We start from the raw sequence: 26528 nt of genomic DNA, 5'->3' as shown, positions 1-26528 counted from the left end.
TCCGAGAGCGTGGAGCTTGCAGTGAGCTGGAGATCCAGCCACTGCACTCCAGCCCGGCGACAGAGCCAGACTCCATTCCCAAAAAAAAAAAAAAAAAAACTATTGCTTATGTCACAGCCCCAGAGAGCTTGATTTAAAGTTCTGGGGTGGGGCTCAGGCACTGGTATTTTCTAAGAATTCCCCAAATGACTCTACCATGCAGGTGGGGTTAAGAACCACTGCCCTACCCCATCTGTTTGCTCTAAAGAGTTTTAAAAATGCAATGAACATCCAACGCTTAGCACAGATGTGAGAAGACTATCATAGTCAACCTAGCTATCATCAATCCCTTCTCAATGGGTTTTTGTACTGTTTTGTTTTGTTTGAGACAGGGTCTTGATCTGTTACCCAGGCTAGAGTACAGTGGCACTATCACAGCTTACTGCAGCCTCAACCTGCAGGGCTCAGGTGATTCTCCCACCTCAGCCTCCCAAGTAGCTGGGACTACAAGAGTATGCCACCATGCCCAGCTAATTTTTTTTTGTTTTTTTTTTTCAGGGATGGCCATGCCCAGGATGGTCTCGAACTCCTGGGCTCAAGCAACCCACCCACCTCAGCCTCTCAAAGTGCTGGGATTACAGGTATGGACCACCATTCCCAGCCCCATCTCAATCTTAAGAGGCACCACAGCAAAGTGAGAATACCTGGGACCACCTGAATCTGCCAGGTCTAATTGTGTGAACTTGGCCTCTCTGTGCCTCAATTTTCTTACCTGTAAAATGAGGATCAGATGCTTTCTAATTCCAAAAATGTAGAGGCAATGTATTTTAGAAAGCTTGGAAGAAGGCTTGGTAAATGTTTAATAAATGTTCATTTTTATTGTTATTAACTCTCTCTGGGCCTGATTTGCCTCTTATGTAAAATGGGAATAATAATAGACTCTACCTTTCCTATGATGAGATTGAATGAATTAAAAGATAGGCATTTAGCACAGAGCCTAGCATATACTTTTTTGCTTTTTGTCTGTTTTTGAGATGGGGTCTTATGCTGTCACCCAGGCTGGAGTGCAGTGGTACCATCACAGCTCACTGCAGCCTTGGCCTCCGGGGCTCAAGTGATCCTCCTGCCTCAGCCTCCCTTGAAGCTGGGACTAAAGGCATGGGCCACCACCACACCTGGCTAACTTATCTAAGAGACAGTGTTTCAAGGTCAGCTGTGGCTCGCCTGTAACCCGGCATTTTGGGAGGCCTATGACCATGATCACAGGTCAGGAGATCGAGACCATCCTGGCTAACACGGTAAAACCCCGCCTCACTAAAATACAAAAAACTAGCCGGCGTAGGTGAAGGGCACCCCAGTCCCAGCTACTCGGGAGGTTGAGGCAGGAGAATGGCTGTAAAACCCTGGGAGACAGAGCTTGCAGTGAGCTGAGATCCGCCAGTGTACTCCAGCCTGGGCGATGAGCGAGACTCTGTCTCAAAAAAAGAGACATGGGGTTTCGCTTGTTGGCCCAGGCTGCTCTTGAACCTCAAGCAACATATTTCTATACTCAGTGATTCACATTAATGATTGTCACAGATCTGTTTCTGTTCCTTAAAACTCGGGATGAGTTATATCTGAGAAATTGGAACGTTTTATACTTTAGGAAAATAATACAGTTTATCTACCATATATATCATGCGATGTCCCCAGTAGGTTCTGAGGCTGTCCTAGGAATCCAACAATTAATTCATAATTTGGCAACCAAGTAAGTGGAGGAATAGTCACGGGACATGGGATACAGATGATACACAGCCTCGAGTTAATGCAGGTTGGGGTGTGGACCCAGCTCCCCAACCGGCAGCAACCCCGCCGCCCCGTCCCCCGCCCCCCAGCAGGAGGCCACTCACGTAGATGAGGCCCGAGTAGTACCGCTCCCGGAGGTTGTGCAGGACCGAGGCCTCGTTGAGGCAGGTCAGCTCGGCCATGTCCTCGGCCTTGCTGAACTTGGGCGGGTTCATGCGCTGAATCTGGTCCCGCGGCAGCCGCAGCCGCCTCCCGCTCTCCGCCAGCTCCACCTCCGCCTCCTCCTCACCTTCGTCCCGCAGCGCCGCGGCTTCGAACCCGTGAAGCTCCGAAGGCACCCACACGAGACGCCGGGCCGTCCACTCCACCTGCGGGGAGGTGCCCGAGCCAGGCCCGCCACCTGCGCTGGGCCCGCGGGGCGTGAACAGGAATGGCTGGGCAGCCTCGGGCACTGGGCCTGGCCTGGGGGGCGCCTTCCGCCCAGGCACCGACATGGTCACAGCTGCCATGGTCTGCAGGGGGCAGAGAAAGAGGGTGGAGGTCAGATGAGGCTCCATCCCCAGTGCCTCCCTTCCCTACCCCAAATTCCCCAGGCAGCCCCTCTGCCTTCCTTTATCAGATCTCTTGCCACCCTTCTGGGTTAACAGACCTGGCTTACTCATTTCATTCATTCACCTCTCTACCCACTCATTCATTCTTTAATAAGCTGGGCTGTGAACCAGGCCCTGAGGGTCAGTTCTCTTTTTTATGAGGCAGAGTCTTGCTTATTGACCAGGCTGGAGTACAATGGCGCGATCTTAGCTCACTGCAACCTCAGCATCCAGGGTTCAAGTGATTCTCCTGCCTCAGCCTCCTGAGTAGCTGGGATTACAGGCGCCTGCCACCACGCCCGGCTAATTTTTGTATTTATAGTAGAGACGGGGTTTCACCATGTTGGCCAGGCTGGTCTTGAACTCCTGACCTCAGGTGATCTGCCCGCCTCGGCCTCCCAAAGTGCTGGGATTATGGGCATGAGCCACCATACCCAGTCCCGGCTAATTATTTTCAATTTTTGTAGAAATGAGGGTCTCATTATGTTGTCCAGGCAGGTCTTGAACTCCTGACCTCAAGTGATCTACCCTCTTCACTCTCCCAAAGTGCTGGGATTATAGGCGTGAGCCACCATGCCCGGCCAGGCTCAGTTCTGGGCATTGACAATGGAGCACTGGACAAGCTGGAAGAAGACGGCTGCCTCCAAAAGTTTACTTTCTAGCCCTGGGCTGTCCAGTGCGGGAGCCACCACCACCTGTGCCTACTGGGCACTAGAAATGTGGCCTGTGTCACTGAGGAAACACATTTTCAATTTCATTCATTTAAATTAAATCTATGTCATTTTATTTTGAGATGGAGTCTCACTCTGTTGCTCAGGCTGGAGTGCAGTGGTGCAATCATGGCTCACCACATCCTCAACTTCCCGGCCTCAGGTGATTCATGTCTGAAATTTATTAATTAAAAAATAAATATGGCCGGGCGCGGTGGCTCATGCCTGTAATCCCAGCATTTTGGGAGGCCAAGGCGGGCAGATCACGAGGTCAGGAGATCGAAACCATCCTGGCTAACACAGTGAAACCCCGTCTCTACTAAAAACACAAAAAATTAGTCAGGTGTGGTGGCGGGTGCCTGTAGTCCCAGCTACTCAGGAGGCTGAGGCAGGAGAATGGTGTGAACCCAGGAGGCGGAGCTTGCAGTGAGCCGAGATGGCGCCACCGCACTCCAGCCTGGGTGACAGAGCGAGACTCTGTCTCAAAATATAAATAAATAAATAAATAAATAAATAAATAAATAAATAAATGTATTAACAGGCATGCCACCATGCCTACTAATTTTTAAATTTATTTTGTAGAGACAAGGTTGTCTTTGTTGCGCAGGATGGTCTCAAACTCCTGGGCTCAAATGATCCTCCTGCCTTGGCTCCCCAAAGTCCTGGGATTACAGGTGTGAGCCACCGAGCCCCATCTTAAAATTTAAATATAAATAGCCCCATCTGGTGTTCTAAGTGTAAGACACACAGCAGATTTTCAAGACTTAGTACAACAAAAAGATAGCTCGTTGAAATTTTAAATATTTAATGACATGTTGAAATAATATTTTCAATCTACTGGGTTAAATAAAATATATCATTAAATTAATGTTACCCGTTCCTTTTTTACTTTTATCATTAAATGTGACTGCCAGAAAATGTTACATTACACGTCTGGCCTGTATTATACTGCTATTGGACACAGCTGCTCTAATCCCAGGAGACAGATAAAAAGATTAAAAATGTAAATTAGATAGTATGGTTTTTGCTTTTTAAAAATTCTCTCTTTTTTTGTTTTTTTACAAAAACCAAATATAGTATGTTTGGTGGTTTTTTGGGGATTCTTTGTTTGTTTTCATTTTTTTGAGACAGAGTCTCGCTCTGTTGCCCAGGCTAGAGTGCAGTGCCTTGATCTTGGCTCAGTGCAACCTCCGCCTCCCAGGTTCAAGCGATTCTCCTGCCTCAACCTCCCAAGTAGCTGGGATTACAGGTGCATGCCACTACGCCTGGCTAATTTTTGTATTTTTAGTAGAGATGGGGCTTCACCATGTTGGCCAGGCTGGTCTCGAACTCCCAACCTCAGGTGATCCGCCCGCCTGGGCCTCCCAAATTGCTGGGATTACAGGCATGAGCAACCGTGCCCAGTCATATAGTATGTTAAATGGTAAATAAATGCCAAGTAAATAAATGCCAAGGGGAGGAATAAACCAGGGAACAGGGGATGTTAGGGTTGAGAATGTTGAAGTTTTCATTAGGGTGGCCAGGGAGGGCCTGTCTGGCATGACATTTAAATTAAGACTCAAGGGAGATGACAGGAGCGAGCTAAGGGGTTGTTGGGAGAAAAAAAATCATTCCAGACAGCAGTGCAAAGGTCCTGGGGCTGCAATGCACCTGTGTGGCTATGGCACTGGGAGGTGGGCAGCGTGGCTAGAGCCAAATGATCGAGGGGCAGAGGGTGGGAGGGAATATAAAAGAGGGGACAAAAGGTACGACCTTGCTTTTACTCTAAGATGTGAGCCCAGGGAGGGAATTGACCTGATTTTTTGTCATTCAGATTCCCTGATCACCTCTGGTCACGCCTACCTCATGCCTGCCGAATAGACTCGAATCTCACTGCTTCAGTGAACAATTCCTTCCTTCTGTGGAACCTGGCTCCTTCTCCGTAAAATGGGGAAACTGGCCCCATTCATTCAACTCTCTGAAGACTTTCAAGTACGAGACTCTGCCCTGAGTGGGTCTGAGGACCCAGAGAAGAGTCGGCTGGGAGCCCTGCCTGGGGGAGCTCCTGGCTTAGGGGTAGATCCAGCTCCAGCTATCACGGAGGCAACCAGGTGCTGGGGGAACTAGAAAGTGCTGGGTCCCTCCCGCCATCCAGGGGGTCATGGACAGTAGTGGCAATTCCAAGGTGGTCCAAGCACCAGGCAGGAAAAATATTCTCCCTATCCTGCTAAAGAAATCTGCCCCTACTCTCTCTCTCTCTCTCTCTTTTTTTTTTTTTTTTTCTTAGAGACAGGTCTCACTCTATTGCCCAGGCCGGAGTTGGAGTGCAGTGGCACAATCATAGCTCACTGCAGCCTCAACTCCTATGCTCAAGTGATCCTCCCACTTCAGCCTCTTGAGTAGCTGGGACCACACGCGCGCAAAACCAGGCCCAGCATTTTTTTTTTTTTTTTTTTTTTCTGGTAGAGACAGGGTCTCACTATGTTACCCAGGCTGATCTCTAATTCCTGGGCTCAAGTGATCCTCCTGCCTTGGCCTCCACAGTGTTGGGATTACAGGCATGAGCCACCACACCCGGCCCCTACTCTCATCCACTGCCTCAAATGTCCCCATCACTGCCCCAGCACATCAATCACAGAAACAGTGGAAGATTTCTGTCTCCCCAACAGCAGGACTTCACCTCTGCCCAGCAGACCTATATTCACCTGCCGTCCCCACCTGGCTCCCACATACCCCTGGAAAAGTCCTTCTAAACGCCCAGCTGCCCTGGAGGCATCCCTGGATCTGGTCCCAACAGACTCCTGCCTTTCCCTCAAGCCTCTCCCACGGGAATCTCAGGTCCGCTCAGAGGACCCACTTCCTCCCAGACCCTCTCCTCTTATCCCTGAGCCCAGCAGCTCCAGCTTCCAGTGACTCTTGGCCCTGAGGCGCTCAGGCCTCAAACGCTGGACCCCTGCACTCTGAATGCAGCAGGGAGTTTCTCTAGCCCGTGACCCCCAAATCGTCAAGGCTCACCCCAGGCCTCCAGTGTGACCTGGATACACCAGACCCAAACTCCATCCCTGGCACTTTACCCTCACCCCCACCCACCCCACCCCACCCCATCCACTTCCTCTCCAGCCCTGTGGCCTTTGACCAGGAAGGGTTTGGGAGTTTTTGCAATCACCCTATGCCCTATGCCTCTCCTCCCTGGAGCCAAGAGTCCAAGTCCCCAGCCTTTTCCTTCCGGGGGCTGAGGAGTCCAGGCTCCCAGCCTCCTCCTCTCCCAGGACCCAGGAGTCTGAGCCCCCAGCCCCCTCCTCCTATGGATGGGGAAGTGCAGGCCCCCTCACCTCACTGCAGCCGGACTAGAGGTGAGGATGCTGAGTTCTGGAGACGGATCACAGCCCTGATGGGGCGGGCAGGGCCTGCAGGCCTTGGCTCCAAGTGGCCCAGCCTCTCTGGCTGCTCTACCCTTCCTCACCCAGCAGGAACACGCTGCCAGGGCTAATTACTGTCACCTGGGCAGGTGAAAGCACCTGCCCTGGGAGGGGCCAAGACTGCTGGGCTTGAAAAAGAAAAGCAGCCAGGGATCCGCCCTGGGGCAGAGGTTGGGGCCCTTGGCATCCAGCCGTCTGACCCTGGCTTCTAGCGCTGGGATTCCGGAGTCCCAGTACTCAATGCCCTCCTGTCTCAGACCCAGGAGTTCAGGCCCCCAGCCCCTGCTCCTACAGACCCAGGAATCCGGGCTTGCAGCCGCCTCCTCCCCTAAGACCCCAGAACTGCAGTCCTGACCCGAGTCCTTTCCTCCTCCAAGACCCACGAGTTCGGGCTCGCAGCGCAGTCCTTCCTCAGACCCGGGACAACCGGCCCCCAAGGCCCCTCCTCGGATCCAGGAGTCCGAGGGCCCAGTACCCATTCCCCTGCACCCAAGCGCCTGTGTCACCGCCCCCTCAACTCGCAGATCCTCGGGGCTACCTGGGGGCGCCGACCGGAGCGGGGAGATGGGGAGAGGGCACGGGAATCCCGGTCCTCTTCAGGTGCGGCGACCTCCGCGGTCCAGCGCAGGGCGGGGCCCTGCCGCGTCACGGGGCGGGAGCCCAGCTCTGATGTCACCCAGCACCTGCCCGGCTGGGGACGGGGCGGGTCTGGAGCTTCAGGGCCTCTGACGGGGGCCAGGGGAAGGCGGGGGTTGAGCCTGTTGCCAGGTGGGCGGCGGCGGCGGCGGCGGCGCCAGGGGCTCCTCCCCCTTATGGCGGGCAAAGGTCGAGGGCCCGCAGCGGAGAAGGCTGAGGGTTCCCGGGATTCAAACCCCGCTGGAGCTTCATGGGCCTCAGCTTTCCCTGCTGTGAACTGCGGCCAGTGAAATTAATAAAACAACTTTCAGAAAGTTCCCCAGCCCAGTGCTTCATCATTAATCTCCCTGAGCCTCAGTTTCCCACCTGCGGGAACGGAACAACAAATCCGTAGACGGTAAGAGAACCAAAGAAGAGAACAATGGTATTCTGTCCTGAGCTTCAGGCTCGGGAGTGAAATAAAGACTACATGGTGATAAGAGTACCTACTATGTGTGAGGTATTTTCTCCTCTTAGAACAGCTCTTTGAGATCATAACATGATTTGAGAGAGAGAGAGAGAGAGAGAGAGAGAGAGAGAGACTGTCTCTGTTGCCCAGCTTGGAGTGCAGTGACATGATCATGGCTCACTGCAGCCTTGACTCTCTGGGCTCCAGAGATCCTCCCTGCTCAGCCTCCCGAGTAGCTGGGACGACAGGGGTGTGCCACCACGCCCGGCTAACTCTTTTACTTTTTGTAGAGACGAAGTCTCGCTGTGTTGCCCAAGCTGGTCTCCAACTCCTGGGCTCAAGCGATTCTTTCGCCTCCACCTCCCAAAGTGCTGGGATTACAGGCCTGAGCCACTGCCCCCGGCCTAGAATAATCTCAACAACCGATGGCATAGGGGCGATCAGCATGTCCATTTCTCTGATGCGGAAACTGAGGCAGGAAGGGTCAAAGTAAGGCACTCAAGGCCACACAGTATAAGAGGGAGGTCTGGGATTCAAGCCCAGACTGTTTTCTGCCATTCTAAAGGAGGGGGTCTGGGAAGAACTTGTAGCAGGTCCCTAAAGACATCAATTTCTGCGTCCCAGTTGTTGATACTACCAGCCTGCTTCCCCATCTATGCCACAGGGACTGACGCTTTCCTTAGGGGGACTCCTGTGGGATTGAAAAGGTTAAAGGACCCAGCACGCAGCTGGTCTCCGGAGTGTTCTTCTCCACAGGTCCCCCTGCAGTCACCAATTCTGTCCAGTCTCAGCCTCCCCCTCTCTGTATAATGGGTACAATATAACTCACCAGGAGTCAATATGATAAAGAAAGGAAATTATTTAGTGATAGAAAATAAAAGCGTCCAAGTAAATCGATGGTTCTCAAATATGTCCTTCGCCACCCCTCCGCCTCTTCCAGTCACGACCCCTCTTTCTGGCCCCCGATTCTGACACTTGAGAACAGAGACATGTCATGCTGGGGGCGGGGGACTGGAGGCGATGACTCAGGTATTAAAGCGGCCGAGGTTCCAAAGACAGCCTCAGTTTCCCCTTCTGCGGAACAGGCCCGGGGCTGCCAGCTAGGACCCCGACCCGGCCTCGCACACGGCGGCAACTGGAGTTGGGGGAGTGTAGACGTCCCGCCCCCCCACCTCCCTCGCCGCCGTCCCGCTGCGCGCCCAAGGTGAGTGCCCGCGTCACCTCCCCGCCGTCCCCGGCCGCCTGCCCGGGCTCCCGGGCCCCGATCGCAGCCCCCAGGCTCCAGCTTCCCCTGGCCCAGTCCCGTTCTGCCGCCCCCGGAGGGCTGCCAGCCGCGGGCACTCACCGGCTTCCAGGGCCGTCCCGAGGCTTCGGCCTGGGGAGAAAGAGGGGCGGGTCCGCAGGGACAGCCCCGCCCCCACGAACGCAGTAGGGGCCAATCGGCTCCCGCTGCGGCAAGCTACGGCCCCGCCCCTGGGGGACGGGAGCCGCCAATCAAAAAGAGCGGCTGGCGGGCGGGGCCAATCAGAAGTTGTCGAAGGGTGCCAGCCGTGGGAAAAGAACGCGGCCGGAGCGCGGAGCTAAGCAGCGCGGTCGGGGGTGGAAGCCGAGGCCTGACGGGCACGGGGTGCCACCAATAGCGAGGCGCGGGGGGCGGCCGGGGGCGGGAGGCCCAAGGGGCCCGGGTGAATGGGCCGCTTTGTGCGCAAGGCATGAATGGGGGCCTTTGTAAGGGCCGGCGTGGGGGGGCCAGCCGAAGGCCGGAATGCCTGGGTCCCCCGGGAGCCGGCGGGCAGGAGAGACAGGAGAGAGAATTCACTTTTGTCGAACGTAGACCATGTACCAGGCACCCTCCCAGGCTCTCACCCACCGGGGAGGTGTGGGCCATGATACCATCAGAATAACAATGATCGTTTATCGAGCACCCGATGTAGACCGGGAGCTGTGCTAAGCGCGTTACCTGCATGATCTCATTTAATCCTTACAACGAAGCCCTTGAAATTGGTGCTATTAAGATTTTCATCTTCTAGATGAGGTAACCCCAAACTTAGAAAGAGGGTGTTAATTGCAGAAAGTCACAGAGCTGGCCGACGGCAGAGCAAGAACTCAGATCCAACCAGAAGTTGTGCTTTTAACCGCCATGCTATGCCCAAACGTGGTAATGATTCCCCATTTACAATTTACAGATGGGAAAACTGAGGCTCAGGAGAGCCACAAGACTTCCCAAGGTTGGAAGGGGGCCGTGGCTCACACCTGTAATCCCAACACGTTGGGAGGCCAGGGCAGGAGGATCATTTGAGCCCAGGAGGTCAAGACCAGTCTGGGTAACATAGGCCCCATCTCTATTTAAAAGGAAAATAAAAAGAGCCAAGGGCACGAAGGAATGGCTCCACTCAACCTGAGGTGGCCTACCAGCCTGGCTCGGCTGCTCAGCAGCTGTGTGGGCTCAGGCCAGTTGCTGGACTGTTTTGAGATTCCATTTATTTCCGCACTCGTAAAATGGGAGTGATGGACTGTCTGCCTTCACCCTTGCCTTCCCTACAGTCTACTCTATTCAGATGGGGACTTTCCTCTGTTCAGAGCCTTCCATGGCTCCCATTTCACTCAGTAAAAGTCTAAGAACTCACCACGGCCAACGAGGTCCTGCAGAATGTGGCCCTTTTGCTCTCTCTGATCTCACCCCCAGGCCCTTCCCTTCATACTGCTCCAGCCACACTGGTTCAATTTCTCGAACACTCCTGAAGCCTGGCACTGCCCCCAAGGCCTTTACATTCTCTGTTAGGTCCACCAGGAATGCTCTTTCCCAGAATTTTCATGACAGCCTCCCTCCCACATCATCTGCTCTGCTCCAATATCACCTCTTCCAAGAGGCCTTTCCTGGCCACCCTATATAAGACAGTTCCGCTCATCACTCTCTCTCGCTTGACCCCATGTTGCTTTTTCTCATAGCACTGGGAGTGTTTGCTAATTTAGCTGTTTATCATCTGTCTCCTCGCTAGAATTTAAGTCCCACAAGGACAAAGATCTTTATTTTGTTCAGTGCCGAATCCTCAGTGCCTGGCACACAGTAGGTGTTTAATAAGTGTTTGTTAAGTAAATAGTAATGAGTGCTTGTATTGAGTGGATTAAGTGAATTAGTGCATACAAAGCTCTTAGTACAATCCTGGCACTGGGGGAAAGGCTGAATAAGAAAATACTGGCCAGGAGCAGTGGCTCACGCCTCTAATCCCAGCACTTTGGAAAGCTGAGGCGGGCAGATCACTTGAAGTCAGGAGTTCGAGAGCAGCCTGGCCAACATGGTGAAACCCCGTCTCTACTAAAAATACAAACAGCATTCAGGCATAGTGGTTCACACCTGTAATCCCAGCTACTCAGGAGGCTGAGGCAGGAGAATCACTGGAACCCGGGAGGCAGAGGTTGCAGTGAGCGGAGATAGCACCACTGCAGTCCAGCCTGGGTGGCAGAGCAAGACTCCATGTCAAAAAAAAAAAAAGAAGAAGAAAGAGAAGAAAAAGAAAATGCTGATTATCATGACTATTGTCATTTATTGTCCTTCAAACAGCATGCAGGAGAGAAACTATATACATACGAAGTCTAGTGTAGGAGAAAGAAGCCAGAGAAAGATGAAAGGAAAAGTTGGGAGATAAGAGATGGGCAGACACAGAGACAAGAGAGGCTAGAGTTGGGTGCTGAGGGCAGACACAGATTCAAGCATCCAACTCCCAGTGCATTTGCTCAGCAACAGCAAAGGTGAATCACAGGACAGTCCCTGCAGTCATAGTGTCAAGAGTGCCATGGCTTTGAGATTGCCACAGCCACCTTCCACTTCTTTGCAGGTGGGGAAACTGCATCCTGGGGAGGAAAGGACCTTTCTGAGAGTACTCGCAGTGATAACACAGCTCATGGTTGTGAGGTCTGATTGTGCGCTGGAAACATGACCGTCATTATGTCAGTGCATCCTCATGCCAGCCCTGTGAGGCTGGCACGGGCACTACCCCACTTTATAGGCCAGCAACATGTCCCGGGTCTCCTGACTGCTGCTAGTGGTGGATCTGGGCTCCAACTCCTGTGGATCAGACCCCTGAATCTGTCTTAACCAAGACAGAGCTGAGGGCTCCTGTCACTCTGGCTGGAGTGTTCTCCAAGGAAACATCCTACAGTAAAGCTAATGAGTGCTGCTGTGTATGGAGTGCTGACTGTGTGCTGGACATTATGCCCTTTTATATATTAACTCATTGGATCCTCTCCACAACCCTACGAGGCTGGTGCTTTTATTATCCCCATTTGATGGATAGAAAACTGAGGTCCAGGCCAGGCGCGGTGGCTCACCCCTGTAATCCCAGCACTTTGAGAGGCTGAGGTGGGAGAATCACCTGAGGCCAGGAGTTTGAGATCAGCCTACCCAACATGGTAAAACCCTATCTCTACCAAAAATACAAACATTAGCCAGGCGTGATAGTGGGCGTCTGTAGTCCCAGCTACTTGGGAGGCTGAGGCAGGAGATTCGCTTGAACTCGGGAGGTAGAGTTTGCAGTAAGCCAAGATTGTGCCATTGCACTCTAGTCTGGGTGACAGAGTGAGACTCTATCTCAAAAAAAAAAAAAAAAAAAAAAAAAAAAGGAAAAGAAAAAGAAAAAAGAAAGAAAAGAAAAAGGAAAAGAAAAGAAAAGAAAACTGAGGTCCAGAGACATGCAAGTCCTGTTCCCAAGGGCGCTAGGAAGGAGTGTGGACTGGGACACAACAGAATTTCAAACAGGGAAGAAGGCACTGGGCACCCACATTTTAACTATACTCTGCCTGGTAAGTGGTGATGTCAACGCTACCCCGGGCTAAATCTACCTGGCAACTTGTGATATCATCATGCCCACCCAGGTTCTAAATTGACCTCGTAATTGGAGATGTCATTAATTCTGCTCAGTCTATGAGTTGATTGATGACATCACTGAGTGATAGTAATGAGCTTTCTTTTGCTGAGGGCATTCTACGAGCTGGACGCCTGTATCAGCACTTTGAAAGTTGCTGGTATTTATTGAGTGCTTACTGTGTTCCAGGCACAGTTCTAAGCCCCTTCTGTGTGTTAAATCCTATAATACTCCTGAAAACGCTAAGTGGTAAGTACTAATGTCAAACTCATTTTACAGATGAGGACACTGAGGCACAGCTGGCCAAGGTTGCACAGTTTAAAGATGGCAGAGCCTGCATTTGAATCAATGTGGTCTGCACAGTTTAAAGGTGGCACAGTTTAAAGGTGGCGTGGGCTACACAAAGCCAGCAGAGGGAGGCTGAAACCCAGAAAATCAAGTCCAAAGGAGGCACTGCCTCTGAGTTCTCCATCTGTCCTCCATCCAGGCCTGCCAGAGGAGGTCCTCAGGATAAATTCCAAACTCGGGCCGGGTGCAGTGGCTCACACCTGTAATCCCAGCATTTTGGGAGGCTGAGGTGGGCGGATCACGAGGTCAGGAGATCAAGACCATCCTGGCTAACACGGTGAAACTCCGTCTCTACTGAAAATACAAAAAAATTAGCCGGGCATGGAGGCGGGCGCCTGTAGTCCCAGTTACTCAGGAGGCTGAGGCAAGAGAATGGCGTGAACCCGGGAGGCGGAGCTTGCAGTGAGCCAAGATCACGCCACTGCACTCCAGCCTGGGTGAGAGAGACTCTGTCTCAAAAAAAAAAAAAAATTCCCAAACTCATTATCTCAGGGATCAAGGCCACCCCAGCAGCCATTCCTCTCTGAACTCCAGACACTGGGATCGTTCACATTAAATTGTGAGTCCCTGGCTGTCCAGGGCTGATCCCTCTGTGGGCCCTGTGGGTATCAGCTGCAGCAGAGAGGGAACCCAGACCATGAGGGTGCATGGGATACCACGACGGGTGTGTGCTGGGGTAAAGGAAAGGGGAATATGGGGGCCTTGAGCCGCCAGGGAAGCTGCATTCCCACCAGCTGGCGCAGCCCCCAGACGTGACCTTGTTATGCAGAATCAGAGTAAGGAGCAGCACAGGTGTGGTGGGGAAGCCAGCAAGGAGCTAAGCTGATGAAAATTAAAAACTGTCAGTGCCAAAAGACAGGATGTGAAAAAAAGAAACAGAAGATAAAAAGCTGGAGCTGAAAGGGGAAGAGACAGGAGAACCAAGGACAGGGCAGCTTTGTGGAAGAGAGTTTTGGGGGGAATTTTTTGAGCAAAAATAAATTAGGGAGCAGCTTCCATGCCTGGTGGAGGGAAAGGGGCCTGAGTCTTACTGAGAAAAAGGAGGAAGAGGGGGTTAAGTTTGGCCGTGAGTCCTGACTGCAATCCTGCCTGGGCATTTTCTCTGTAGCAAAGACTTGAATGGTTCCAGTATTTTATTTTTGGTAGCTGGGCTGTTGTTTTCCTGCATGTGACTCGGAGCTGGAACTGGCTCTGAGACAAGAGCAAGCTGACAACCCCGTGTGGGTCACAGATGAGTGACAGGTTCAGTTCTGCAACAATTATTTTTTGAGTGCCTACTGTGTGCCAGGCATTGTTCTAGATCAGGGGTCAGCAAACTTCATGTAAAAGGCCAGACAGTAGATAGTGTCAGCTTTGCGGGACAGAAGCCTTGGCTCTAATTGTTCCACGCTGTCCTTGTAGTATGAAAGCAGCCAGAGACAATATGCAAATGATAGGTGAGGTAGTGTTCCAATAAAACTTTATTTATACAGACAGGGAGAATGTGGCCAGTGGGCTATAGTCTGTAGTTTGCAGACTCCTGTTTTTGTTTTTGTTTTTGTTTTTTTGAGATGGGATCTCACTCTGTCACCCAGGCCAGAGTGCAGTGGCACAATCATGGCTCACTACAGCCTCAACCTCCTGGGCTTCAGCGATCCTTCCAACTAAGCCTCCTGAGTAGCTAGGACTATAGGCACTTGCCACCATGCCCAGCTAATCTTTTTTTTTTTTTTTTTTTTTTGAGACAGAGTCTTACTCTTTCCCCCAGACTGGAGTGCAGTGGCGTGATCTCGGCTCACTGCAACCTCTGCCTCCCGGGTACAAGCGATTCTCCTGCCTCAGCCTCCCAAGTAGCTGGGATCACAGGCACGAGCCACTACACCTGGATACTTTTTGTATTTCTAGTAGAGATGGGGTTTCACCATGTTGGCCAGGCTGGTCTTGAACTCCTGACCTTGTGATCCACCCACCCAAGCCTCCCAAAGTACTGGGATTACAGGCGTGAGCCACCATGTCCGGCCCTGGCTAATTTTTTTAAAAAAAGATTTTGTAGAGACAGGGTCTCGCTATGTTGTCCAGGCTGGTCTGGAACTCCTGGACTTAAGCGATCCTCCCACCTTGGCCTCCACAACCGTTGGGATCACAGGCGTGAGTCACTGCATCCCACCCAGACACAGAGGAGGCAACAGGTGCAAAGACATGATCCTGGCTCTCACAAAACTCAGATATTAATCTACTCCCTACGTAGCAGGCAGAGGGAACCACTTCCTGCCTAAGTCGGATCCTGTTTCTTCCTGGCTCAGAATCCTCCTCTGGGTCTGGTCACACTCAGAGTGAAAACAGAAAACACCCACATGGCCCTGTTCCATCTGGTCCCCTCTGTCCCCTCTCTGCCCCCACCTCTTGCTCTCTCCTCCTTCCTCATTCCATTCCAGCCACACTGGCTTTCTTAATGTCCCCCAAACACACCAGGTTCACTCCTGCCTCAGGGCCTTTGCATGTGCCATTCTCTCAACTGTAATACTCTTCTTTTGGATAATCTCTTGGCCCTCTTCTCTCCCACAAGTCTCGCTCAGCTATCACCTCCTTGGTGAGGTCTTCCTTGAGCACCCATTCCCCTGGACCCCTGACACCCTCATTTGGCTCTATGCTTTATTTTACCACAGCACCCTTCTTCCAATCTGCCTTATAATTTATTTATTTAGTGTTTAGGTTTTTTTTGTTTTTTTTGTTTTTTTCTTAAGTAGAGACGAGGTTTCACCGTGTTAGCCAGGATGGTCTCGATCTCCTGACCTCGTGATCCGCCCGTCTCGGCCTCCCAAAGTGCTGGGATTCAGGCTTGAGCCACCGCGCCCAGCCAATTTATTTATTATCTCTATGTTTATTGTCTGACGTCACCACTAGAATGTCAGCTTCACGCAGAAGGGGATTTTTGTCTCTCTTATCCCCTACTGTGTTCCCAGTGTCTATAACAGAGCCTGGCACACAGTGATGATCAAGAAATATTTGTCTCATCTACCATGCTTATTACTGGGGTGATTAAATAATACATACACCAAATCCCTGTGACATACAGTTTACCTATGTAACAAACCCTCACAGGTACCCCTAAAAGTTAAATTTTAAAAAGAGAGAAACATTCATTGAATAAATGATCACGTTCTCACGGTAGCCACAGACACCAAACAAATAAATATACAATTACAGGGCAAAATTGCAAGTCTGGGTCAGGGCTGTGAAGAAAATAAAAAGGAGGGTAATAGAGGTAAGGTGGCTGGGTATTATTTTAGAAAGAGTTCGGAAAGGCTGTCTGAGGAGGTGTTGCTGGGGAAGGATCATATGACAGCTGATACTGATAAATATATGAATGGATGCATGTGTGACTGATGAGTGGATAAATAAATGGATGAATGAGGCGTTTGAATAGATGGGCGCGCGGGCGAATGAATGGACAGATAGATGAGTATACGTGATAAATGAAGATGCGTCGATTGAATGCGGGTGCATGAACGGACATACGGTGGACAGGACGGAGATGGGCGGTGGTGGTGGATGGATGGATGGATGGATGGATGGATGGATGGATGGAGTGGATAGATGGATCCCTCGATAATGTCGATCGACCGATACTGATAAGATCGATGTCGATCATCGTATAGATGGAATATCGATAAATGCGTCGATGTCGATCCATGTCGATCGTCGATGATCCGCCAGAACAAATCGTCGATCCATATCGTCGATCGATCGATCGATCCATCGATCGATCGATAATGTCGATAGATCGATCCATCGTCGATCGATGTCGATCGTCGATCGATGATCGTCGATCGTCATCGATCCATCGAATGTCGTCGATAAGTCCTCGATCGATCGATAAACAATGAATATCGTCAGTCGTCGTCGATCATCGTCGATCGATCGATCATCGAACCGTCGTCGATATCGATCGTCGATCGATATCGATGATCGATCGATCCGATCGATGAATGTCGATCGATCGATCGATCCATCGATGATGGATGGATGGATGGATAAATGGATGGATGGATGGATAAATGGATAGATGATGGATGGATGGATGGATGGATGGATAAATGGATAGATGGATGGATAAATGAATGGATGGATGGATGGATGGATGGATAGATGGATGGATAAATGGACGGATGGATGGATAAATGGATAGATGGATGGATAAATGGATGGATGGATGGATAAATGGATGGATGGATGGATAAATGGATAGATGGATGGATGGATATGGATAAATGGATAGATGGATGGATAAATGTGGATATGGATGGATGGATAAATGGATAGATGGATGGATAAATGGATAGATGGATGGATGGATGGATGGATGCGAACCGGATGAATGTGGGTGGGCGACAGGGCAGATGATAAAGTAGATGGATGCATGGATAAATGGACAGATGGATGGATAAATGGATGGATGGATGGATGGATGGATAAATGGACAGATGGATGGATAAATGGATAGATGGATGGATAAATGGATAGATGGATGGATGGATGGATGGATGGATGGATGGATGGATGATGATGGATAATGGGTAATGGATAAATGGATGGATGGATGGATGAAGGAATAAATAGTGTTTCATGCCTTTGTGGCTTCGCACATGCTGTGCTTTCTGCCTGTTACTGCCTCTCTCCATCTCCCCATGTCAGGAAACTCCAGGCGAACTTCCCAAGGTTCAAAGTGTGTTATGGGTTCCCTCATCTCACCCTGCTTCCATCCCATGCCCTGCCACGGCTTGCACACACTCTTCACACTAGGTTGGGATGCTCTGTCTCCTGGTACCTTTCCACACTTGCAGCCCTTCCAGGGCTCAACCTGCATCTAGGTCATGTCTGTTTCCAGCCTGACCCAGCACAGGGCACATAGGATGATGAGGGCTTGCAGGGATGTGTGCTGTGTATGTGAGTGAGGGATGAAGTGGGTCTCTGAGCCTGAGGGCTGGGGCGGCAGATATCTCTGACACCATCATTGTCTGCGGGGTCAGAGGGCGGTCTGCAGATTTGAGTGGGGATTTGGGGTGTGTTTGGCATCTGGGTGAAGGGTCTGAGAGGAGACAGGTCTGCATCTCTGGCATCTCATTTGGTCCTTGAAATCCCCAGACTCCAAGATCAGGATATTTATTCATTCTGTGTAATCTTGAGCAAGCCCTGTCCCTCTCCAGGCTTTAGTAAATGGGAGAGGGGGGTCAGACTAGCCATTTCAAAGCTTTTATTCAGTGCTGACCTGCTAGGAGTCCATGACCCACTCTGTTCCTCTCTCTGCTTGCCCTGGTCACCCTGAATTGTATCCCTCTCCGCCTCCCCTACCAGCTTGGAGGCACTAGAGGACAGAGCTCGGGTCTGACCCATCCCTGGGACTAGTAGCTCCACATAGGTCAGAGTCGAACTCATGCTAGGTCCCTGGGATCTCCCCGCACAAGATCTGGAACACTGCATGCCTCAAGGGAGGGTCTTGACTAAGAAAATGCAAGGAAGTATGACTTTTTGTCACCTGGTGAGCTCCTACTCATACTTCAAAACCCAACTCAACATTCCCCCTTTGAGAAAATGTCTCTGACTCCTCATGTTTGACCAAATAATAACAGCTAATACTTTTATGACGCTTGAGCTTACTTATACATATATATTGAATCATTTCACTCACCACAAGCCTCGAGGGTTAGGTCCTATTGTTTCACTCCCTTTTACAAATGGAAAAAAAAAAAAAAACTTCTAACAAATAGAATAAGGCAATGCAATGGGATGTTGATTCCATGATTAGGTTATAAAACACTATTACTTCTATCACGCTAGCTGACTCTCTCCCTCCTCTCCGGTTTGATAAAGCAAGCTGCCATATTGGAGAGGTTCGTGGGGCAAGGTGATGATGGTCTCTGACCCATCAACAGAATGCTGAGAAACTGAATCCTGCCAATAACCATGAATGAGCATGGAAGCTGATCCTTCCCCAGTCGAGCCTTGAGACCACAGCGCCAGCCAACACTTAAATTTCAGAATTGTGAGGTCCTGAAGAACAGGATCACTACAGCTACTTTTGTTTTATTTGATACAGGGTCTTGCTCTGTTGCCCACGCTAGAGTACAGTGATCCAGTCACAGCTCACTGCAGCCTCAACCTCCTGGGCCCAAGTGATCCTCCTGCCTCATGCTAAGTCCTGGGATCTCCCAGCACAAGATCTGGAACACAGCATGCCTCAAGAGAGGGTCTTGACTAAGAAAATGAAAGGAAGTATGACATTTTGTCACCCAGTGAACTCCTACTCATACTTCAAAACCCAACTAAACGTTCCCCCTTTGAGAAAATGTCTGTGACTCCTTATGCTTGGCCAAATAATAATAGCTAATACTTTGATGATGCTTGAGCTTACTTATACATACATATTGAATCATTTAACCTCCTGAGTATCTGGGACCACAGGCATGTGCTACCATGCCCAGCTAATTTTTTTGTAGAGATGGGGATCTCCCTATGTTGCTCAGGCTAGTCTTGAACTCCTGAGCTCAAGTGATCTTGAGCCTTGGCCAACCAAAGTGCTGATTATAGGTGTGAGCCACCATACCTGGCCCACTACAGCTATTTTTAAAACATTATTTTATTTTTGAATTAAAACAATTCTAATTAATTACACAAGATGGAAAAAAATCAAGTGATAGAGAAATGTTTCCCTTGACCAATATCCTCTATTTCACTTAACCAACAAAATGTACCTCTGACACCTGATAATGTTTTGGTGTGGATTTTATTATGAAGAATTCATCATCTTTTAGCCGGGCATGGTGGCAGGCTTCTGCAATCCCAGCTACTTGAGAGGCTGAGGCAGGAGAATTGCTTGAACCCGGGAGGCGGAGGTTACAGTGAGCCGAGATTGCGTCACTGCACTCCAGCCTGGGCAACAGAACAAGACTCTGTCCCCCAACCACCCCCCCCGAAAAAAAAAAAAAAAAAGAATTCATTATCATTGGAACTGGATGCTAATTCTAGCTGCCCTTATTGGGAAGTTGTATGTGGTGGCACCATTTTATATATTTTATACACATGAACTCATGCAGACCTTACGTCAGCCCTGTGAGGCAGGTACCATCGATAGTCTTGTTAGAGATGAAGAAACTGTGGCTGGGAGAATTTCAGGTGTCATTCCAGCTCACATAGGTGGAATGGCAGGGCTGGGATTTGAACCTAGGGAGTCTAGCAACCACTCTAATGTTCTACCCTGAGAAGGTGCCTCCCCACCCCTGAGAGGATCATGGTTACCTCTGGGTCCCCAGTCTTTTCCTGGGCAGCTCACTCAGAAGGCAGTTTCCTGGCTTGCACCCAGGGGTGCCAGCTGCATAGATCCGGGGGCAGGGGGCAGGGACCTGCATTTTTACGAGTCCCCAGGTGATCTGTGGCAGATGGCTGTTGATTGTACTTGAGCCAAAACACTTAGCACCATCCTTCATTCCTCTTTCCTTCTTACCTCTACTTCCAGTTTATCAGCAAAAGTAGTCAACTTGACCTTCAAAATACATCCAGAATCTGATTGGGTGCGGTGGCTCACGCCATGTAATCCCAGCACTTTGGGAGGCCGAGGCAGGCGGATCACTTGAACCCAGGAGTTCAAGACCAGCCTGGCCAACTTGGTGAAACCCCATCTCTGCTAAGAATACAAAAATCAGCTGGACATGGTGGCACACGCCTGTAATCCCAGCTACTCAGAGGCTGAGGCAGGAGAATCGCTTGAACCCAGGAGGTGGAAGTTGCAGTGAGCTGAGATCGTGTCATTGCACTCCAGCCTGGGCAACAAGAGCGAAACTCCATCTCAAAAAAAAAAAAAGTCGGGCGCAGTGACTCACACCTGTAATCCCAGCACTTTGGGAGGCTGAGGTGGGCGGATCACAAGGTCAGGAGATTGAGACCATCCCATCCTGGCCAACATGGTGAAACCCTGTCTCCATTAAAAACACAAAAATTAGTTGGGTGTGGTAGTGGATGCCTGTAATCCCAGCTACTTGGGAGGCTGAGGCAGGAGAATTGCTTGAACTTGGGAGGCAGAGGTTGCAGTGAGCTGAGATTGTGCCACTGCATTCCAGCCTGGGCAACAGGAGCAAAACTCTATCACAAAAAAAAGAAAAAAAAGCGAACTGGGTGTGGTAGCACACACCTGTAGTCTCAGCTACTTAGGAGGCTCAGGTGAGGCTGAGGCAAGAGGATCGCTTGAATCCGGGAGGCAGAGATTGCATTGAGCTGAGATCGCACCACTGCACTCTAGCCTGGGTGACAGAGTGAGACCTTATCTCAAAAAAAAAAAAAAAAATCTATATCTATATAATCTCTAGCTCTAGCTCTAGCTCCAGAATCTGACCCCTTCTTGCCACCCCCACTGCCTCACTCTGGTCAAATCCACCATCATCTCCTGCCTAGACCACCGCCACCACCTCCTCTCTGGTCTCCCCACTTCCCACTGCGTCTGCTCCCACAGGGCAGTCAGAGGGACCCTCTTAGACCTCAAGTCAGCTCCTGTCCCTCCTCTGCTCAGACACCGCCCCCACCTCGACATGGCCCAGAGTAAAACAAAAGTCCTCACCAGTGACCCACTTTACCCCTTATTTCTCTTCACCTCTCCCCCTCTCCCCCTCTCCCCCTGGCTCCTGCCACTACAACCACACTTCCTCCTTTGCTGTTCCTCAAATGCAACGACACGTTCCCACCTCAGGGCCTTTGCACGGCTGCTCCTTCTGCCTGGAATGCTCTTCCTCCCAGACGTCCTCCTAGCTCTCATCTCATTCATTCAGGCCGCTGCTTAAATGTCACGTTCGCATTGAAGCCTTCTCTGGTCATTTGTTTAACGCCTCACCTGGCGCCCAGGCACCGCCCCCCCTCCTTTACTTGCCCCTTGTTTTTGTCTTTCCATAGCACCTTTGACCTTCTCACCTGTGACACCATTTATTTATTTGTTGTGTTTGTTATTTATTGTCTGTCTCTCTTTGACTGCAGAATATCCACCCTATAGAGGGGAGGGACTCGGTTTCATTTACTGTTCTGTCCCTAGCACCTAGGACAGTTCCTTGTACATGGTAAGTGCTGGATAAGTGAATAAAACCTTTTATTTTTTCTCACTCACCTGTTAAGTGAATAAAAGAAACTCTCTGAGAAATTCTGCTCTAGCTGGTAGGGTGCTGGAGAACTTTGCTTCCTCATTGCTTTCACATGCTGCCGGCATTTTCTTTCTTTTTTTTTTAAATAGAGAGGGGCCCAGGTGCTGTGGCTCATGCCTGTAATCCCAGCACTTTGGGAGGCCAAGGTGGGCTGATCACCTGAGGTCAGGAGTTCAAGACCAGCCTGGCCAACATGGTGAAACCCCCATCTCCAATAAAAATACGAAAGTTAGCTGGGCGTGGTGGCAGGCACCTGTAATCCCAACTATTTGGGAGCCTGAGGCAGGAGAATCGCTTGCACCTGGGAGGTGGAGGTTGCAATGAATCAAGATTGTGCCACTGCACTCCAGCCTGGGTGACAGAGCAAGACTCTGTCTCAAAAAGTAAAAAATAGTAATAGTAAAATAAATAGAGACAGGGTCTCATTACGTTGCCCAGGCTGGTCTCAAACTCCTGGCCTCTACTGATCCTCCCTTCTTGGCCTCCCAAAGTGCTGAGACAAAAGGTGTAAGCCACTAGGCCCCGCTGCTGCTGGCATTTCTAAGACACTGATCAGAAAGGAGAAGAAGGTCACCAAAGCTATTCTTTTTAATGTAAAGCAATTTTAATTACACAAAATAGAAAAAATGTAAACACGAGGGTAATATTTCCCTTGACCAGGCCCTTCCTTTTCACTCTGCCTTCCAGATGTACCCCTGATAATATTTTGGTGTAATTTCTTTGAAAAATATATATATTTTTTCAGACAGGGTCTCACTCTGTCACTCAGCCTGGAGTGCAGTGGCGCAATCACAGCTCACTGCAGCCTAAACTTACCACCCCAGGCTTAAGCTGTCTGCCCACCTCAGCCTCTAGAGCAGCTGAGACCACAGCACTCACCACCATGGCTGGCTAATTTTTTTATTGTTTTGTAAAGATGAGGTGTCACTATGTTGCCCAGGCTGGTCTCGAACTCCTGGGTTCAAGTGATCCTCCTGCCTTGGCTCCCCAAAGTGCTGGGATTACAGGCATGAGCCACTGAGCCGGATCTAACATTTACCATTTATTTACACTGGGGTCAGCAAATGACAGCCCACAGGCCACACTGGCCCACTGCCTGGGTTTATAAACTTTTGTTGGAACACAGCCATGCTTGTTGGTTTAGTATTGTCTGCGGCTGTGGCTGCTTTCATGCTATAAGGGCACAGTTAAGCAATTGTGACAGAGACCATATGTTCAAAGCTGAAAATATTTACCATCTGAGCCTTGACAGAAAAAGTTTGCCAACTCCTGTTTTACATATATAGATGCAGAACTGAGAAATATTATCATTTCTTGAGTTTAGGGATATAGGATGATACTCAATATAGGGACATTTGACTTGCCTTTTTTTTTTTTTTTTTCCTTTTTGAGACGAAGTCTCACTCTGTCGCCCGGGCTGGAGTGCAGTGGCGCAATTTCAGCTTACTGCAACCTCTACCTCCTGGGTTCATGCGATTCTCATGCCTCAGCCTCCCCCGTAGGTAGGATTATAGGCGCCCACTACCACACCCGGCTAATTTTTGTATTTTTAGTAGAGACAGGGTTTCACCATGTTGGCCAGGATGGTCTTGATCTCCTGACCTCATGATCCGCCTGCCTCAGCCTCCCAGAGTGCTGAGATTACAGACGTGAGCCACCGTGCCCAGCCCGTGCTCCTATGTTTTAATTCACCTTTATCTTGTCTACACCGCACCGTATTCAATAGCCGCAGCCTAGCTGTGGTTCCTTTGACTCCTCACCCATTGGTAGGGCTGTTGGTGGTTTTCCACGTTCCACCTTTACAAGCCACAACACACTGAGCCTCCTTCTTCCTACTTCCTCATGCACGAGTAGTGATATTGCTGGGTCAAAGAGTATGTGCAGTTAAGACTTTCATAGATGTTGCCAAGCTGCCGCCCACAACAAGACTATTTTCCTTTTTAGGAAAAAAAAAAAACGAAAAAGAAACCAGTGCAGTCGAGTATTTATTACATGGCTGTTCCCTGAAAGGTTCCACCCCTCGGGTGGGTCACCTATAATTCACTGAACCCTGGACATGCTGTGGACTCTCAGTCCTTTGAACTGGCTGGTCCCTTCTCCACCCTTCTCTGCCTGGTGACATGCTGCTAGAGCTTTAAGACCCACCTTAGATAATGGGGTAGAATTTTGTGACATTCACTGTGCATTTCTCCTGGGATCCAGCAATCCCACTTCCAAGTAGATACCATAGAGAAGCATACACAGGTAACATACAAGGACATATCCCAGGATGCCCAGGGCAGCATTATGGGTGGGAATGGGGAGGTGGAGACCACCATGGGGTCTGTTTCGTGGGAAGCTGGTAAGCAAAAGGGAGTGGATTCCTCCATGGTGTCCTAGAAGCAATAAATCAGTTTCACTTGGTAACATGGAGAGATCATAAAAACATAATACTGGGCCGGGCTGGTGGCTCAGGCCTTTAATCCCAGTACTTTGGGAAGCCGAGGTGGGCAGATCGCTTGAGGCCAGGAGTTTGAGACCACCCTGGGCAACATGGCGAAATCCCGTCTCCACTAAAAAATATAAGAAATAGCTGGGCTTGATGGTGTGTATCTGTGATCCCAGCTACTTGGGAGGCTAAGGCACCAGCTCTGTTTTAAAAAACAAAAACAACGAAACAAAAAAATTAATGTTGAATTGAAAAAGTAAGAAACAAAACAGTCTATAGCACAATTTAAAAGATAGCATTTATCCTTTGTGTCAATTTAGAAGATATAATTACACAAAGCAATGCCGTCTGGTCTGTAAGCATTTCTACCTACCCAAGATTGCGTGAATGTTAGAGGTGTTAGGGTTTGTTTATGGGGCACCAGAGGAGGAAACAGGAGTGAGTCTGGAGTATTAAAGGGAAAAATAAGAAAGAAAGCAAAATCGGGATATGGACAAATGATAGAGAAACAGGAACAGAAAATATGACGGAATTCTATGCACCAAAGTCCACGCCCTATAAAAGGATCTGTCCTGGAGGGCAATCGCTTCTCAGAAGTCTTCTACAAATGGCGTCCCCAACCCTCAATTCCTTCCCCAGCTAGAATCAGTCCCTCTCTCCTCTCGCTTCCTTTCAACGTCTTCTGCTGCTACCATCAATGCACAGCTTCACCAGACTGACACTGTGTCCATGACCATCTCCCCAGCCACAGCAGGAACATTTTGAGGGAAGGAAACAAGTGTGTGCCTCAATGTTCCTGATCTGTAAGAAGGGGGATGGTGATCAAAGTATCTGCTGGCCGGGTGCAGTGGCTCACGCCTGTAACCCCAGCACTTTGGGAGGTTGAGGTGGGCAGATCGCTTGAGCCCAGGAGGTTGAGGCTGCAGTGAGCTGTGATTGCACCACTGAACACTCCAGCCTGGGCAACGGAGCAAGATGCTGTCTCGAAGGAGGGAAGGAGGGAAGGAGGGAAGGAAGGAAGGAAGGGAGGGAGGGAGGGAGGGAGGGAGAGAGGGAGGAGAAGGCAGTAAGGCAGGACAGGAAAAGTATCTACCATTTACAGCTGTTGAAGGGTTAAATTAATTAGTTCACGTCCTGTGCTTAGCGTAGTGATTTTGGCCCATTGCAAGCCCTCAATAAATGTTGGTGGCTGCTATTATTATTACTATTATTATTATTTTTGAGACAGAGCCTTGCTCTGTCGACCAAGCTGGAGTGCAGTGGTGTGCTCTCTCCTCACTGCAACCTCTGCCTCCCTGGTTCAAGTGATTCTCCTGTCTCAGCCTCCCGAGTAGCTGCGACTACAGGCATGCACCACCATGCCCAGCTAATTTTTGTATTTGTTGGTAGAGATGAGGTTCCACCATGTTAGCCACTCTGGTCTTGAACTCCCCACCTCAGGCGATCCTCCCGCCTCAGCCTCCCAAAGAGCTGGTGGGTGCCTGTAATCCCAGCTACTCGGGAGGCTGAGGCAGGAGAATCACATGAACCTGAGGTTGCCACTGCCCTCCAGCCTGGCCGATAGAGCAAGACTCAGTCTCAAAACAAACAAACAACAAAACCAAAGAGCTGGGATTACAGGCATGAGCCGCTGCACCCGGCCGGTGGCCATTACTATTAGTATCATTATTATTATTGGGCTTGGCCTCATGACATGGGGAGAGGCCTCACCCCAATGCCCCCTTCTTCAGGAAGTCTTCCCTGATTGTTCCGTAGGGAGCCCTGCCAGTGCCTGCGGCATCTCCCTTACAGCCTCTTCCCCAGGCGTGGACACTGCCTGCTTACCTGTCGGTCTCCCTTACTGGGCTGGGGAGTCCTCAAAGACCGGGACCAGCGTTGGTTTCCCTCAGGTTCCTTGGAGACTGGCATAGCGGCTGGTGTCCCTCGGGCATCTGTCTGCCTGAATGGAATGCAGGCTGGGAGGGCAGATAAAGCAGGTGTATGATTAACGAATATATGGAGGGGTGTAGATGATGATAGCTCGGTGACAAAGGTAGAAACCGAGTCCTCATCTGGTTTCAACCCACCCCCTTCCTCCTCCCTACCACTCCTCTGCAAGCTCCCTGCACTCCGGGCTCCTGGCCCAGGAGCCACCCCTGTCCTGAACCTGAGCCCCGGAAGGGTCCTTTCCTTGCAATGTCCTTCCT

General features: G+C 50.3%; 1 protein-coding gene across 1 annotated transcript in view; it reads right to left on the bottom strand.

The window, feature by feature from the left end:
- MYH14 (myosin heavy chain 14) overlaps positions 1–26302 on the bottom strand; it is a 119641-nt gene extending 93339 nt beyond the window's left edge. Inside the window, 2 exon segments of the mRNA XM_031660367.1 lie at positions 1869–2276; positions 26167–26302. Of these exon segments, the coding sequence (XP_031516227.1) occupies positions 1869–2276; positions 26167–26250 (492 nt within the window). The 5' untranslated portion in view covers positions 26251–26302.
- Positions 26303–26528: the final 226 nt, after the last annotated feature.

Source organism: Papio anubis, chromosome 20 (assembly GCF_008728515.1).
Source record: "Papio anubis isolate 15944 chromosome 20, Panubis1.0, whole genome shotgun sequence".
Classification (NCBI taxonomy): Eukaryota; Metazoa; Chordata; class Mammalia; order Primates; family Cercopithecidae; genus Papio; species Papio anubis.
Note: the sequence above shows the minus strand (reverse complement) of the source record. Positions and strands in the feature narration are given on the sequence as shown.